The sequence below is a fragment of the Pangasianodon hypophthalmus genome, chromosome 29 (assembly GCF_027358585.1).
Source record: "Pangasianodon hypophthalmus isolate fPanHyp1 chromosome 29, fPanHyp1.pri, whole genome shotgun sequence".
Taxonomy (NCBI): Eukaryota; Metazoa; Chordata; class Actinopteri; order Siluriformes; family Pangasiidae; genus Pangasianodon; species Pangasianodon hypophthalmus.
In genome coordinates this window covers 13,825,136-13,843,823 of record NC_069738.1, presented here as the reverse complement: position 1 = coordinate 13,843,823, position 18,688 = coordinate 13,825,136, and the positions used below count along the sequence as shown (strand labels likewise).

General features: G+C 39.6%; 1 protein-coding gene across 1 annotated transcript in view; it reads right to left on the bottom strand.

Moving 5' to 3' along the window:
- The window catches only part of efna3a (ephrin-A3a), an 83,818-nt gene extending 65,841 nt beyond the window's left edge, over positions 1 to 17,977 (bottom strand). Inside the window, exon 1 of the mRNA XM_026928319.3 lies at positions 17,269 to 17,977. Within this exon, the coding sequence (XP_026784120.1) occupies positions 17,269 to 17,372 (104 nt within the window). The 5' untranslated portion in view covers positions 17,373 to 17,977. The remainder of the gene's footprint in view (positions 1 to 17,268) is intronic.
- Positions 17,978 to 18,688: the final 711 nt, after the last annotated feature.

Genomic DNA, 18,688 nt, shown 5'->3' with positions numbered 1-18,688 from the left:
CTTGCACAAGGAAAAAAATCTACTCCATGACCATCATGAAAAGCCAGACTGAAGTTTGCAGGTGATCACCAGGACAAAGATTTGGCCTTTAGGAAGACAAAAATTGAACTGTTTAGTAATAATGATCAGCACTATGTATGGAGGAAAAAGTGTGAGGCTTTTAGTCTGAAGAACACCATCCTAACTGTGAAGCATGGGGGTGGTAGCATCATGTTGTGGGGTTGTTCTGCTGGAAAAGGTTATGATGTACTTCAGAAAATAGAAGGAATACAAGGAAGGAGGATTATCTAGAAATACTTGAAGCAATACCTCAAGACATCAGGTAGAAAGTTAAAACTTGGTCACAACTGGGTCTTTCAGCAGGACAATGATCAGAAGCATACCTCCATCACTGAAACAAAATCGCTCAAAGACAACAAAGTGAATGTATTGGAGTGGCCATAACAAAGCCCTGACCTGAATCCCATAGACAATTTGTGGACTGAACTGAAAATCTGATATAGTAAATAAAAGCTGAAATATATCTGTCTCTTAGCTATTATTTTGAAATGACCACTTATGGAAATAAAGTACAGTAACTACCCAGATTGAATTAACACAGGAAAAGTTTGGTAACATGAATATGTGGAGATGTGAAAAGTTGAGTTTGAATGTCTTTAGCCTATGTGTATCTAAACTTTTGACCACAACTGTATGTGGATGAATAAGTTCAATTCAATTCAATTTTATCTGTATACTGCTTTTAACAATGGACACTGTCACAAAGCAGCTTTACAGAAATAAATAAATTCTGTTTAATATGACAAACTATTTTTATAATCTAATAATCTATCAACACTTGTTGCTGATTGACTAATTTAATAATGCTAAAATTTAATAAAAAAAAAAACAATTTATATTACAAATAAGGAATAAGACTATTAGAAATAATGACACAAGCACATTTTAAGATTGAAATGAATTGAGTTTATCTCTTTCTCTCTACATATTCATCTTAACTGTACTAAATTAGCAGCCCACATGTAGAGAAGTTACCTTGTTTATTAATTTAAACTGAAATTAATCAGAGCAAATCTAAAATTAAACAAGCTAAACATAACTGATCTCATTTAACAATAAAGGTAGTGTATATTAGTCTATACCAGTTAGGAGCTTTTGTTCTGCATGCTTGTGCATTATCTATGTGCTGCTATTAAAAAGTCTTAGCTCTGCATCACATTTGTACTATTTTTTTGAGTGAAAAACCTTTTAGATCATGCTTTCTTTGACTAGCATCCTGTTGCCACCATCATTCAAAGATTTCTTGTGCGGTGCTTGACCTGGCTTCTGAGTGTTTTTTCTCTTATGTGGGCGGAAGATCACAGAGCGAAGAGGAAGAGCACACAGCTGAAGTGAGCACTATTCAATAATAACAATACTTCATTTCATTAATTAATTAATTGATTGATTAAGTTTTTCAGAATGAAGAGAGCACAACTTAGGTTTTTTTTTCTACCAATCAGACTTTCATTCTTTTATAATCTAAGCAAGCAGCCTATGTAGACAGAATTTTTTTGCTTTACTTTCTATTTTTTATTTCCACAAAGTGTTTACACGTTATACACAGTAACCATAATAATAATAATAATAATAATAATAATAATAATAATGACAATGATAACATTAATAATAGCAAATTGCTTTCAAAGGACGTTGCAAAAAATACTCACAAAACACATTTTCATTTAAACATAAACTTTTATTTAAACACAATACTAATATAATAAAGATTACAAATTATGTTTTTTACTTCAGACCATGGTTTTTTTACTTTAATTAACTTAATTAGAAGAGGAAGCAGCAACCTTTATTTGTCACATATACATTACAGCACAGGGAAATTTTTTTTTTCTCATATCCCAGCTTGTTAGGAAGCTGGAATCAGAGCACAGGGTTAGCCATGATACAGCAGAGAGGATTAAGGAACCCTCAACCTTCTGATCAGTAACCCAGCAAATTAACCATTGAGCCACCACCTTAAGTGACTCCTAAGCCATGTGTAGATAGTGGTGAGCAAGCACAGAACATGTGTGTGTGTGTGTGTGTGTGTGTGTCTGTCTGTCTGTCTGTCTGTCAGTGCTCAGTGGTCACAGACATGACGTGCTCTCACTCAAAACAGTTTCTCTTCACTGCTCCATATTCACAAATACCGAATATCTTTTGAATATATTAGAATTTATCTAGCATTTCCTATTATAATTCCTATTACACTGAACCAAATATAATATTATTAACCTTATTTCAAGTTTTACATTTTCTTATTCTATTAGATCATTTTGCTTCTTTCTATAAATACATGCTTAAAACGAGCAAAATTATCTGCCAATAGAACAAGACTATTTCAGCCTTGAACTTAAGTTTAATAATGTTATATTTTTATACTAGATTTATTAGGTTTATACTACATAAATCTGATTATATTCAAGATATTTTCAATTGCAAAAGATGTCCTTTTTGTACTGTTGTATGAAATGAACAACTTTTGGCTGTAGAAGTCTTTTTACTGTCACTGGGGGGCGGTTACCGTGGTAACTTGGCTAACCATCACACTGAGCACAGGCCTAGTTGCACATCATGTTTGTGCCATTGACAAAAAGGCCAGCAAGTTATTGGCCTCTTCTCTCTTGTTCTCTTCTCTCATCACACATAAAAGCTATTATTTGTGTCTGGCTAAAATTGAGCTTTTTTAATTTTTATTTGTTCTCTTTGTTTAAATGTGAAGTGACTGTGTGTTAAGAAGATTTAGATGACTGCTTTGTGCAAGCCAACTAATAAACATTGTTAAAAAAAAAAATGTTCTATCGTCAAACAAGGTTGTACTTCAGCTGATGCGCATAGTGCATCAGGTGGGAGGATTCCAGCGTAAGGTGCATTATCCCTGCTGGAAAATCCAGCTCGGTCTGTCCAGCTGCCACAACACAGGCTGAGCTGGTCAAACACCTCTGCCTCCTGGTTAATTATTTTCCAGGTTCCTTATTACTTGACTAAATTGATCAATAAATGTTAGAAATCTTCTAATTGCCTTACTGTTTTTTTTAAACAAATATACCAAAAGAAAACTTTTGTTTAGCGAAAGTCAATATGTATTAGAATTTTTTTCTTTCTCTGGTTATAGACCCCTGAGTGAGACACCACCCCTGAGTGAGACACAACACCTGAGTGAGACACTACCCCTGAGTGAGACACAACACCTGAGTGAGACACCACCCCTGAGTGAGACACCACCCCTGAGTGAGACACAACACCTGAGTGAGACACCACCCCTGAGTGAGACACCACCCCTGAGTGAGACACAACACCTGAGTGAGACACCACCCCTGAGTGAGACACCACCCCTGAGTGAGACACAACACCTGAGTGAGACACCACCCCTGAGTGAGACACCACCCCTGAGTGACGTCAGCCATGCTCCCTGGTTGCAGAAACATAGCATGAGACTATACGTGAATTTTTAGAAGCAAATTTGTTTTCTAAAATATCACGTTTGCTGTTGAGTGTCAGAATTGGAAAGGTTTTCATAAACACATTGGTTTTTACTGCATGCTATCGAATAAAACACCTTTCCAAGCCAACCAAAGACGGTTGTGGTTACAGGCAGCTAGGAGAGATAACTGGTCTGAGGTGCTCCGTCTTTGCAGCACCCATTTACTCTCAGCTAAGTAGCTAACTATCATACCAGTGACGGTGGCTTGCTAACTAAGAATTGAACAAGCTTATCTTGCTAGTTAGCTAACATTCTGTATTAACATTTAGCAATTTTGTATTCTTTTAAGCTTTTAATGGTCAACAAATTATTGGTCAGGAAATTAGCAAGAATTAAAAAAACAGATAAAGGAAGTTAGTATGGGAAGTTTTTCCCTTTGATTTCTTTAAATGTTTAAGCCTTGTGGCTCTTGATGCATCAGTTGTGGCAGATAACCAAATAATGACTAATCTTTAAAAAAAAAAAAATCCCAGAAATACACATTTTGTACACCCAGACACGTGTTAGTTAGAATTTTATATCAGACATTTTAATGATCATGATTTTACTTTTGTGTACAAGAAGACTATATAAGTGAATTTCCCTGTTTCTGAGTGCATTTGCTTAATTCTTGCTCATTTTCTGGCCAATGATTTGTTATTAAAACCATTAAAAGCTTAATATTTCCATTTTGGGCTTGGCCCTTTTTTTTTTTTTTGCCCAGGAGTGTACATAGCTCGCCTAAAAACTACATGAAGAAGGTAGCTCACTAATGCTATATAGTTAGGCCACGTTCTGACTGAGGAGTTGCCTGTAATGGACACGTTTAGCTAGCTAACTTTATTCAGCTTACAAATGAGTTTCTGGCATCTGGCTCAGCAGCACCTCAGCTCTCAGTGTCATGATGACCTCGATGGTGAAAATGTAACACATTACATCTTGAACCCACCCACAAACAACAAAGTTGTAACCATCAAGGGCCTTGTATGCCTTCAGTTTCTCTTTAGTATAAATGCTCTCTATGAGTTTCTATGAGATTTGTGTATATATGTCCGGTCATTGCAGGCTAGACAATCACTTAGCATTATTTAGCCACTTAAAGACACCAACTATAAGAACCTTTTAGCTAACGTCAATCCCGTTCCTAAATATAATTCTTGATAGATTCTTCAGCCAGACTCTAAAAGTAGCTTCGGTTTGCTAGGCTACTCGGGTCTTTTTGCCGCCAGGTTACACGCACATCACTTTTTGTTCAAGGGATCTAAATAACGAATAGGCCAGACGTGAAATCTGCTTGTCCCTGGAGCCCAGGCAAGTGATTTGTCCACCCATGCTACGTGTTGCAAGATAAATCAGTTTCTTGAGACAAAACATTTTGACTTTTTATGTACAGTACATTGTCAGTTTTGTCAACTAATCCTCGCAGTCATTCCGAGGTGTGTGCGTGTATGTGAGTGTTTTTGTGCTTTATCAGTGTGCACTGGAAATGGCTCAGGGGAGAAAAGCTGGAGAAAAGCTGCTGAAGACTCTGCACTCTCTACAGCATTAATATTCTTAACTCCTCCTCTTCTTCCTCTCTCCTTATCCTATCTGCATCTCCATCTGTCTGTACTGTTGATATTCTGTGAATGTAACTCTTTTTACCACCTCCAGATACATCTTAGGTGTCTTCTGGCCATGCTCTCTCTCTCTCTCTCTCTCTCTCTCTCATCAGCTCTTTCTCCCTCCCTCAATGTGTCATGCTCCCTCTCTCTTGGGATGAGGCACAGAGTGCTGCAAACCAGATTTGTGATTCATATGCATTTCTTAAGAAATTACAAATATACACTAACATGCATGCACCAAAAAGCCCTGTGGGCACACACGTACGCATGAACAGACACACACGCACACACACACACACTCACTCACACACGCACACACATACACATACACACACAATGCCTTTTACTCCACTGGGATTTCTCACTGACTCTACACAACAGGCTGAGCAATACCAGAGAGCTCCATAAAAATCACACACACACACACACACACACACACACTCATTAAGTTACTCATTAAGTAACAATATCCCCCGCATGCCACAAGTGCATATTCAGAGGTGAACTACTCACGATTTTCTGTAGCAGGTGGAGAGAGATGAACACAAAGAATAGGATGACTTCCTGACATTGGTGTGTATAATTTCACTCCCACTCTCACACACACACACACACACACACACACACACACACACACACAAAACACGCTGTACACCGTAGTCCTTCCACCCACACACACACACACCAACATCCTGATTCTATTTCTCTGCTGTCTTTCATACAGACGCTCTTACAAATGCTGCTTTTTCTTTGTCTAGATGCTTCTACTGCTGTGCCTGACCACCGAAGAAAAATACACGCTGTATATGCCTGTCCTCAAAATGTTTTAAATCAGTATAAAGAGGTACATATATGTATAAATACACACACACACACACACACACACAGACATGTCCACAGATACATACACGTTCAGGCAGATAATAACGGAGCACAGCAGGACATTGATATTCAGCACACCCACACACACACACACACACACACACACACACAAACACACACACAGTGTGGTTAGAATCTAAAATCTGGCCTCTGTGTGAGTTAATACACTGCGGTGCTCTGCACCATCATCATTACGCAGACACACAAACATACCCGCACAGATACACAGAAAAAATACAAATCAAAAAGCATGTTTCAAATGATTAATGTTTGCTCAGACACATGCACAGCACAAACACATCCACCCAAACAGCATCAGTCCTGCACAGTCATGTATGTAAATGGAAAATGTGCGTGTGTGCATAAAATTAAATGTGTAGTCATTCATTTATAAACAAGGCAGCTACTGGATTCCAACTGATTTTTGTCATTCAGATCAACCAAATACCAGATTAAATGATGAGGTTTTAGTGAACAGGGATCATGAGCATCCTGCCCTGTTAGTCGAGGTTTGAAATCAATTGGCACTTGTGTTTTCTGCTCAGAGGTTAGTGATGAATTAGGGAAACTGAGAAATGTGGAGACACCATGGAAATAATTGCCATGGATGAGGGCACTGCTTCTCAGTTTCACTTCTCATCAGTGACACACCGAGGGCAATTGCTGCCTTGTTTCTTCGATCACAGAACAAATGTCGACCAGTGATGAGCAGCGCAAGGAGCTCACTGGAGTAGGGATCATGCTACATTCAACCCGAGGTCATAACTCATAATTTTTGTCCTCCAACTAGGAAAAACCACACACAAACCATACTAAGTAACTCGGGACAACCCTGAGTTCAACATGTGATGTCAAGTCAACATGGCTGCTCACAGCATGAACAGTAAACATACCATATCCTGAGTTATGTTGCATATACAAGTATTGGCTTTAGATCAATCAACATACAGACATTCACTTGTTAAATTTACAAACAATGACCTTACCGTTCTCTGTTTTGAGGATGTAAATATCCATCACCCATCACAATTAGCTGGCCAACTCACTGCTAACAGAAGGCAAAAATGGAGAAGTCCATGTTTTTTCCCACTTTGTAACTTGAGGTCGAAACTGAAATTATTGCAAACCCTGATGTCCTACTTTTGAGGTAAGCCAGATGCAGCATTATTTCCATCAGCTAGTCTCCTTGACTTGAAGTTCACTGGAGTTTACTTACTCTACCCTTATTCAACAGAAAAACATGTAAATTACAGCAAATGGCACACAATGAGCTTCATTTATGAATCTTTTAGGAAAGTTGTGAGTCAATGTTTTTGTAGACCAAACCAAACAAACTCTTTCTACCAGATTTACAAAAGCTAAATAAGCTAAATATTCCAGTAATACAGCTCAGTCATTGCACAATGACAATTTATGGATATGTTTTGGATTGCTTTCTTTCCAAAAGTATTGGGACGACAAGACCAATTCTTGCTATACACTGAAGACATTTATGTTTGAGATCAGAAGAAGAATATGAGACGATAGATCAGAATTTCAGCTTTAATTTCCTGCTATTCACATCTAGATATATTAAACAACTTAGAACATGGCACCTCTGGTGGCAGACCACCCAATTTTAGGTGAGCAAAAGTATTGGAACAGATAGACTTAAAAGAGATGAAGGTAACTAACACAATATTTGGTTGCATATTCCTTGCTTGCAATAACTGCATTAAGCCGGTGACTCTTTGATATCACTGAACTGTTGCATTCTTCTTTTATGATGCTTTTCCAGGGCTGCACAATAGCTTTTGTTGTTTGTTTTGGGGGATTTCTCCCTTCAGTCTCCTCTTCAGGAGGTAAAATGCTGCTTAATTGGGATAAGGTCTGGCGATTGACTTGGCCAGTCTAAAACCTTTCACTTTTTCCCCTGATGAAGTCCTTTGTTGTGCTGGCAGTATGTTTTGGGTGATTGTCGTGCTGCATGATGAAGTTCCTCTCAATTAGATTGGATGAATTTCTCTGTAAATTGGCAGACATAATGTTTTTAAATTCATTCTGCTGCTACCATCATGAGTTCCATCTTCAATAAAGATTAGTGAGCCTGAAGCAGCAATGCAAGCCCAAGCCATGACACTACCTCCACCATGCTTGGCCCATCAGCTCGTACGTTTTGGATCATGAGCAGATCCCTTTTTTCTCCACACTTTGGCATTTCCATAACATAATATTGGTAGAGGTTAATCTTTGTTCCAGAACTTTTGTACTTATCGCTCTATTTCTTTGTGAATTCCAATCTCTCCTTCTGACTCTTACTGCTGTGGCTTGTATCTTCTGGTATGGCCTCTATATTTCTGCTCTCAAAATATTCTTCGAATGGTGGATTGTGATACCTTCAGTCCTGCCCTGTGGAGGTTGTTGGTGAAATCACTGACTGTTGTTTTTGAGTTTTTTTCTTCACAGCTCTCATAATGTTCCTGTCATCAACTGCTGTTGTTTTCCTTGGCCGATCTGTTCGATGTCTTAGTACACCAGTGGTTTCTTTCTTTTTCAGGACATCCCAAATTGTTGTATTGGCTATGCCCAATGCTTGTGCAATGGCTCTGATTGATTTTCCTTCTTTTCTCAGCTGCAAAATGGCTTGCTTTTCTCCCATAGACAGCTCTCTGGTCTTCATGTTGGTTTATCCTTTTTAACAACAAATGCAGTCCCAGGGCTCAAACGAAGAGTAGCCATTCAGAGCAATTAATTGTTTAAACAATCAATCTAACAGGGCACACCGGGGCAACAAGAAACACCTGTCAGTCACATGTTCCAATATTTTTGATCACTTGAAAAATGGGTGGGATTAAACAAAAGGTGCCATGTTCTAAGTTGTTTAACACTTCTAGATGTAAATTTCAAGATGTGGCAGCGGGGGCAGGTAGAGCGTCAGCTGCCGGTGGAGAGGAGGCAGTTTGAACCAACAGGTAACGCATGATGATCCTCACCTGGGTCTTATTACTGCGAGCCTACATGTGTGTGTTTCTCTGTGCTTTCAGTGACTGCCAGGATCCAGAGAGAGCGAGCGAGAGAGAGGCATAGCTGGTGGAGCTTGCAATGTGCACATACTCACTCACACCCACTCACGGAGCGTGATCTTAACCTGGAACGAGGAGAAGAGACACAAGTGAGTGACGGCCTCTTTTGGGTTGCATTTCCGTTAGTTTGGGTTTTTTTGGTTGAGTTTTTGAAAGTGCGGTGAAAAGCTGCTAAGAAATAAAAGTGTGCCTGGAGTTCTGCTGAAATTCTGCCTGCCTCCAGAATCTTCCTCCGCACGCATACACATCGTGTTCTACACAGGAAATGAAAGCTGAAATTCTGATCTATCGTCTCATGTTCATCTTTTGATCTAAAAAATGTCTTCAGTGTTCCAGTACTTCCAGAGGGGACTGTATTTTAAATTCTATGTTTGTTCTAAGGTTACTTTTATATATTTTACTTTTATATATCATTTTAATTTGGATTCCATCATTATGAACATAAAGTCAGTATGTACCAAGCTTTGCAATACTGAATTTTCCCTTCTCATGATAAATGATTTAACCGCAATCAACTGTTTAATTGTCCCATAGCGACAGCCTGAAAAAGACAGAAAATTGTTCTGACAGACAGTGCTCATTCATACAGCATACAGATACAGCATTCAAAGACATTCTAGACAATTGTGTGCCCCCAACCTTGTGCCAACAGTTTGGGGAAGAACCACATATGAGTGTAATGGTCAGGTGTCCACATAGTTTTGGCCATGTAGTGTACATTAGCATAGGACATTTAAAAAGTCTGCAATGAAACATATCAAAGAACACAAAAAAAATAGTATACCTTCAGAAGTATACAGTAGTACACAATCCAGTCTGGGAACAGTGCAAAAATGTCCAACATTCAGACTCTTCAGTGGAGCAACAGAAAAAGCAATGCAACTGCCATTTATGGGCGGGAGCCCAAGAGAGGAAAACTGGACTGGCTAATTGGGAAGCATTTCTCTCTCCTGTTGATTAGAGCAACACTAAGCAATCGTAGGCGTTTGTGAGCTCATGTGTGCAAAAGAGAGCAGTTAGTGCTTTCCTCTGAGTGTGTTCAGCTGTGATGTAGCATGAGCAGCAGTTCAAAAAAGATATGGTGGCTGTCTTCACATGGCTCAGAAGAAATGCATGCTAGCCCTCACCCTCTCCATTTGGTTGGAATTGACTATGACCAAAACTGATGGACAGCTTAGACCAATTCCAACCAATATTCAAATTATTGGATATGCAGAAACTTTACCCACAGCAGACTGTCCTCAAGAAAAACTTCATTCATGCATTCATCTTTCCCTCAATCCTGACAAGCCTCCTAGGCCCTGCTGAAAAACATCCCCACAGCATGATGCTGCCTTCCACTGTGCTTAACCGCAGGGATGGAATTGGCTAACGATTTGTCTGTGCAGTATGCGAACTCTTCGATGATGCTACAGGTTTTTTAGGACAGTTTTACTCACAAGCATGCCAAAAATGAAGACTGTGAAGCTGAAAAAATCCAACGTGACCACTATATAATGAGCATTCCCTCATTTTTAGTTATTCTTTCCAGAAAGAAGTGAGCACAACTCGCCCTCTTGTTTTTAATCAGTCACACTTTCAAGGGTCATTAACCCATTTTTCCTGGCTTGTTATAAGAAGCAAAAAGCCTATTACAAATTAAATCAATCAGTCTGTTTGTTGTTCATTAAAATGAAAAAAAAAAATTTCTTGACAGTGTTTAAATAACGTTTGTTTATATTTGTTATAACTGGAACAAATGAAAACAGTCAGGGAAAAATGAATTCACACAGTGCAGGGAGGAAACACGGACTAACAACAGAAACAGCGCTGCCGCTGCCCCCAACGATTTCAGTACTGTATTATATTCGACCCGAAAATAGAGGCCTGTTTGGTCCTTTTGGTATAACTTGCTGGTTGAGTTAACAACAATGGGTCAGCTATAAAAATCCATGTCAATATTAATGTTTTGTCTAACTAATCATTGCTAGGTATAAACGGGGTCTGCATGAGGCGCAACTGAACCACGAACGAATCTTACATCTTGTGCTCACTTCTCATCTGTGATTTTAAACAGACTTTGTGTGTGTTTGGGTTAAATGCTAGTATGCATACATGTAATCGCAAATAACACAGTCTGAGAGTCTGTGTATGTGCTGTTTGATACAAGTCACACTGCTTACATTTAATGTTTTTGTGTTTACCTAGTTGTGTCAATTCCACCAGAGATTATGACACCCTAGCAAAGATTTCTGACTAAATGCTACATACTTGACCTCTGTTTTCTGCTTCACTGTTTGTCAATATGAGCCATTCCAGAGAGCTTCTGAGTATTTCTGTTCCATTACTCAGACTCTCTGACTTCTAGAGTCTCCAACTGCTCCACTTTGCATGACTGTAGCATGATTGAACAAAATCTTTCACAATATGAAATCACTGACTATCCACTGGGCCAAGGACACAGGAAGTAGGGGTACTGAGGGTGCATGGCCATCTTTCAGGATTCCTTTGACTGCTAACGTAATAATAATGTATATTTAAGCAAATAAAACAAAATTTAAAATGGAGTATTTTGAATAGTTTTTGACTTTGTTTGTTGGAGATAGCATTTCTTTTATAACACAGCAATTTGCCAACAATTGCAATTCTGAATATACTAATGAACAACACGTTGCGCTTTTTAACTGTTTAATGATATGAACTATCCATGAGACTGAATCTTCAGCTTTCGCTTTCCGTTTTCTCATTAACATGACAAGCTGCATGTTTTGTCTCATTCAAGAGAGAGAAAGAGAGAGAGAGGCTGGTGAGGAAACAACTGAATATAGCTACTATAACATAATCAATAACAACAACGAACTTTCGTGTCAGAAAATTGACTTTTACAAAAATTTGTCCACGTGAGACTCCTTCCATAAATGTATAAGAAAACTTCTCCATATTACCAATTATATGCTTTTCCTTGTTCAGTAACATATTGCTAATTTTATCATCATTAGTCTTAGATTATGTGGAGCGTCTGCCATGTCTCTGTGAGTGAGCTGTTACTATAGAATTAATATAATAAGAACGAATGCATTAAAAGAAACCTATTACACAGGCCAAAGTACCATTTCAAAGAAATTTTAATAGGGTGCACTTCCCAACATAATGTTAACAATTATTTCTAAAATGAAGCATGGGCAGCATATGCAATAAATGAAAACGTGATTGACAGAAGTGAGGATTTAAATATGTGTTAATACTGAATACATTAGCTGATTTGGTTTCACATTTTTATTTAACATTTTCAAAATACACTATTTGTGTTTCACAGTTTTGGTTTTATTGCACTTCTCTTAGCATTCTTTGTACAGCTGAGGAATGGCAGGTCTAATGAGCACTAGTTGCAGCAGACATGCTTCAGTGCATATTAGCCCCGAACAAGCAAATCCAGGAGAATCAGAGGCAGCTCGACCCGATCAATGCCCTCGTGGGGAAGCTCAGCCTTGAGCTGGTCCAGGAGGGCACTGATCAGATCAAGCTCATTTTTGGGGGGGCTATAACTTGTATTATAACAGGGCGGTCTTTCCAACCCAGCTCACATCAGAGCCTGAAAGATGGCCTCTCCAGACCAGCTCAAGCCAGAGGCCAATGGGGCAGCCTCACTAGCCATGCTCTAGCCTGAGGTTAACCAGGCAGCCTTCCAAGTGATGCCCAAGTCAGAGACAATGAGGAGGCCTCATAAGCCATATATGCTCTGGACTAATATGCACTGACAAGGTCTCTTGTGTACAATCCGCTTCGACTCCTGACTCTGACAAGAACGTCATCAAGCTGTCTCATGACTCTGGTGAGGACATCATGAGACAAAGCATCAGTGGCTGCAGCCTGTCAAAAAACTTCAGGGGAAGTTCACGTAAGCAAAATCTGTGCATGTTTAGCACAAATGCTGTACTTGTGAGCTGTGATATGCATTAAATATAGCCTAACTGTGCAGCATCTGGCGCGTATCTGGCTTACTTGAACAGGACCTAGCTTCTACGAAAAAAGGTAATTCAACAAACACAGTCATGTGGCGATACTTGCCTGGGCTAACCAACCCAAAAACAACAGCAGTTCCATAGCGACACAGAGGATGACTCTGAAGATGAGAGCTCTGAGGACATCTGAGCATTTGGTTAACTAAAAACAGTGTTACTTTACTTATCTGCCAATTTTTAACAGATCTTGGCTTATCCTGTCCATCAGTACTTTTTATCAGACCCCAGGTTTGTTTTGTTCAAAAGGGTGTTTGTCATTTTTTTAATAACATGAAATAAAAATTTTATAACAAATATATTTAAATCTAAGCTGTGACTTTGACGATCTGGTTTGTTTATTATATTTTTGTTCTGGCTAGTAGAAGTTCTGAATGGCTGGTAACTTAAAAATTTAGTAGTCAAATTGGCTGGTGAGTGAAAAAGTTAATTTCAAACCCTGTTTGTAGCATTCCCTGTGTTCACCTAATGTTCTTGTGTGTTTCCATGCTTGCCTCATTGTTGTTCATGTTCTTAGTGTTTTATTTTCTTGTATGGCACCTTATTAAACAGTCATCTGCACTTGCATCCTCCTCCGATTCCAATATCTGACAGGAGCAACTATTTTTAGAAGTCACTTAAAACCCTTGATTTTGACCATTTTATAGGTGTTCTATCCTCGGACAGGCTGCCCCTTGGCCTCTGGCACAAGCTCCTTATGAGAAAATAAATAAGTGCTGTAAAGTGATCACAGATATCGTATTCAATGGAACAGGTAAAATGTCACGATGATTGGTAAAATGTTGTTTTCTCATAAGGGGTTCCTTTTTTTACCTCAGTGCTGTTTCTGGCTCCAATGCTGTTTACATGCACTCAGTGTGTTATCTGGATTTCAGCATAGTGTTTGAGGTGCTTTCTTGGTGGTTCTATTGGTTATTATTCATTTGCTCATGCATCTGTCAGAGAAAGCTCAAACTGGACTAGAGTAATGTCAGGTTTATCAAACAACTTGGGGTGCCATGTCTGAGCGCATTCAGTATCACTGGAATATAGACATATTGTTGTGCAGTTTTAATTTTTTTTTTTTTTGAGGTCATCGGAGGAGAGAGGATCTTAAAAGGAGATATTGTTTATCTCAATTTTTTATGGATAAAATTATAAACAACACTTCAACTGAGTTGAGTAGTGCAATAGCGTAGTAGTAGAGTGCTTGTTCAACTTATGCTTTAAAATTTGGTCACATTTTCTTTACAGGCAAGCACAACAAATTAACCAGACCATTGGCATCATTCTATTAATCTGACTACTCACAACAGTGAATTTAAAACATGATTAAATAGCAATTTAATGACCTCAATTTAGTGTCTTGTGGCTTTATTAAATTTATTTCTAAGACTTATGAAGAATCTACACAAATGACATGCACGTGAGTTGCATAATCTGAATGGGGTGCACGAAAAAAACACTTAAGCATGTGTTTACCCCATCACTGAATATGAGTAACTTTCCCCATGAAAATGTAGTTTCACAAATTTTAAAAAACAGAAATAAGTAATTAATAATGTGAACATATATATACATATATATACATATATACTGATCAGCCATAACATTATTGCGTAGGTCCCCCTTGTGCTGCCCTTCAAAGCATGGACTCCACAAGACCTGTAAAGGTGTGCTGTGGTATCTGGCATCAAGACGTTAGCAGATTCATTAAGTCCTGTAAGTTGTGAGGTGGGGCCTCCATGGATTGGACTTGTTTATCCGACACATCCCACAGATGCTTGATGGAATTGAGATCTGGGGAATTTGGAGGCCAAGTCAACACCTTGAACTCTTTGTCATGTTCCTCAAACCATTCCTGAACAATTTTTGCAGTGAGGCAGAGTACATTATCCTGCTGAAAGAGGCCACTGTCATTAGGGAATACTGTTGCCATGAAGGGGTGTACTTGGTCTGCAACAATGTTTAGGTAGGAGGTACGTGTCAAAGTAACATGCACATAAATGCCAGGACCCAAGGTTTCCCAGCAGAACTTCCCAGAACCCAACGTTTCCCAACAGAACTTGCCTTCTTCCCATAGAGCATCCTGATGCCATCTCTTCCCCAGGTAAAAGAAAACATGATTCATCAGACCAGGCCACCTTCTTCTATTGCTCCATGGTCCAGTTCTGATGCTCACGTACCCATTGTACCCATCACGTACCCATCACCACACACATCATTGAGCCTTGGGTGCCCATAACCCTGTCTCCAGTTCACTTCGTTGGACCACTTTTGGTAGGTACTAACCACTGCATACCGGGAACACCCCACAAGACCTGCCATTTTGGAGATGCTCCGACCATCACAATTTGGCCCTTGTCAAAGTCACTCATAAGGACTCACAAAGTCCTTACCCTTGCCCATTTTTCCTGCTTCTGACAAAACTTTGAGAACTGACTATTCACTTGCTGAGTAATGTATCCCACCCCTTGACAGATGCCATTGTAATGAGATAATCAATGTTATTCACTTCTCCTCTCATCGGTGTATGTATGGATGTAAATATATATATGTACAAGAATTTTTTCAGTATGGATTTTAATGCATACTTTTCACTATGGATTTTATCTCAGTAAGCCAGGTTTTATTTACATTTCTGAAACAGCTTTTCTCTGCCTTTATCTCTCCCTGCATTGCTGTAGAGAAGAATAATATAAACCCACTGAAATAACTCAGCCCATTTTTCACAGCTGGACACCTTAGTGCTGCCATCTGGACTGAGCAAGTCACCCAAGGGCGACGCAAACAAGGGTTTCACCCAACGGTGTGCCCAACATGTCCCCCAGCCTTTCCACCTTTTCCCCATGAGGTTGTAGCCTGATAGCATGATTTTGAAATTTTGCCTGCCTAGGTCAGTTTTACTCTGAAGCTTCTGAAGCCCAGGGCATCAAACCTCCCAGGACTGATAAAAGATCTGTATTCATGAAGCGAGACCTCAGCAGATGTCTCTGCTACCCGCAATCTGGGTCAATTCACACATTATTTTATAGCACTTATCCTGGCATAGGAAAATGAAGAAAAAGACTCTCAAGACTGCTGTTACACACAGATTTATACACTGCAAATCATAGTCTGTGTGTGCACGTGTTCCTGCATACCTGATAAACCTTTCCAGCAAAAAGGCTTTTGTCAATGTTACACAAATCATAAACAAGCTCATAGGAGCACACAGTGATAATTAATAGTGATGTTCTCTAATAACCTCAATTGCCATCAGCAGCTGCTGCTTATTGAGCGCGTGATTAGCACTGGACTTGGTATGGTATGGTTTACTTGAATGTAAAAGAAAATAAATTATAAACAAATAAATACATAGATATGGATGTAGACAGTCAATACCTTTATCGTTAGATTTGATAGATAGATAGATAGATAGATAGATGTGAGGGAAAGAAGGAAGCTAGAGAACACTAAAGTGAATGTTCATAATTACAGACCAAATTACATACAGTTTTTCCGATCTGATCTGATCTGATTAATTAATTATTTTTGACGTACCTGGATAGACATCGCTGTGATTTTGCAGACAGATGTTGCCTCTTGCATTGGGAAAAAGGTTTTTTGACCACATCTAAGTGCCCTATTTTGTCATCTGGCATACATATCCATAACGGCTATAATAATGACAGCTACAGGTATAAAGCCACTTTATATTCACATATGCCATGATTTCATGTTTAGTTTTCTAGAAATAAATTAAGCAGTTACCTCGCTGTCAACTCCTTATTTATCTAAGGTTAGATGAAATAAATGAATAGTATCATAAATGGTCCAATAATAAAGAAAAGAAAGAAAATCAAAGCAAATAATGACTCATGATAGAGTGTGATGCGGGATATGAATGATTTAATCCCGGATTTCTGTCATTACTGTGCAGTTACTTTACAATGAACAACCTTTAATCATGTTTTCCCCAGAAGCAGCACCATACAACTCAGTGTGCCGACACCTTCATCTCATCCTATTTATTTCTTTCTTTCTAATAATATGATTTGAGCTCTAGTGCGTTTGTGGTAAATGTGTCTCCCCATGTTTGTGCGTGTGTGTGTGTTTGTGTGTGTGCGCGCGCGCGTATGCATATGTGTGTGTGTGTGTGATAATTCATCCAACTTACTCTGACATACATCTGACAGCTGCACGTGAATGAAATAAGCTATGAGAAAACAGGCAGAGGGAAAGTGATGTGAGCTGCTTACTGTATATTGGAGCTGTTCCAGTACACGGCATGGCGGTTGTTCCCGTGAGTCACGCGCAAGTTGGTGAAGGCGAACACGACGAGCCAGAGCGCTGGGAAAGCCATAATATCCTCTGCGTTTGGCAACCTCTCTCTCTCTCTTTCTCTCTCTCTCTCTCTCTCTTCCTGAGTCTCTCTGCTCGCTTTTCTCTGTTTACAACATTCCTACAAGTCGGAGAGGAGCTTTAAACAACGCACGCAGCTCGCCTCGTTCCTCCGTTAGACGCACTCACACACACGGAGCGGCTCACCCAGGCATCTCTCCCGCCTGGCGTCGGAGGCTGCAGTTCCCGGGACGGGTGAAGCGTTATCTCATACGAGCAAAACAAATCCTTTACATGTAACGCAGTATAACAACAACAACAACAACAACAAATCTTAGGAGTGTAAAAACAAGGAGAACTGCCACATCGTTGCTGGGTTTGTTCTTTCGCTTTAGAGAAGGTGATGCGTGTAAAATCCGCTCATTTAAAGCCTCAGCATGTCACGAGCTGAAGCAATGATTCCTGCCACTGCAGCCTCTCCGCGCGCTTTAGCTGTGCACCACCGTCCAAAGTGCACATCTGTCCCTGTACTACAGCAAGAGTGCTGTGCGCTAAGAGTGGAAAACCTACAGCTTGTTCGCACCTTCCTCTGACCAGTCTCTCTCTCTCTCTCTCTCTCACTATCTCTCTCTCTCTCTCTGCGTCTCCGTACCGGACAACCCGCGCGCACTAGGCGCGGCCACGCCCCCTCAATCTACTCATCCATTCCCCCGGCAGGTTTGTCCCAGTCCTCTGATCCCAGAGCAGAGAACACACGTTCCCAGCCCTGGTCCTGGAGAAACCCCTGTCCTGTACATGTTAGTGTTTTCCTTTCACACACCTGATTCTACTAATCAGCTCATTAACGGCCCTTCCTGAGTTGGAGTGGGAGTGTTAGAGCAAAGGGGAAAACACTAAAATGTCCTGGACAGGGGGGTCCTCCAGGACCAGGGCTGGGATCCTGTGACCCAGAAGAACAGACATGTGTCCTAGGAAAGAAAGTTCCAAAATATAATACTTGCTGTGTAAGGAATAAAACATTTTGGGGCATGCCATTATAGAAAAATAATCCACAGTAAGATGGTGCGATGTGGCCCAATGCAAAGTGGACTATTCTTCCTAAAACAGCATGTTTTATTCTTCTTATACCACAGTGATTTGCCAATGATTACACTTTTTATATTATTAATGAATGACAATAACCTTTTATAGTTACTTTTAATGTTTTGGAATATTCTGTTATTACTTTATAGTAGCTATAAACAGTCATTCTCTCACCATCTTTTTTTCCGGAAAGTGCAATCCTCTGTCCTGAAGGCTCTCCTGTGGCAGAAAACTTACTGACTGTAACAAAGCACT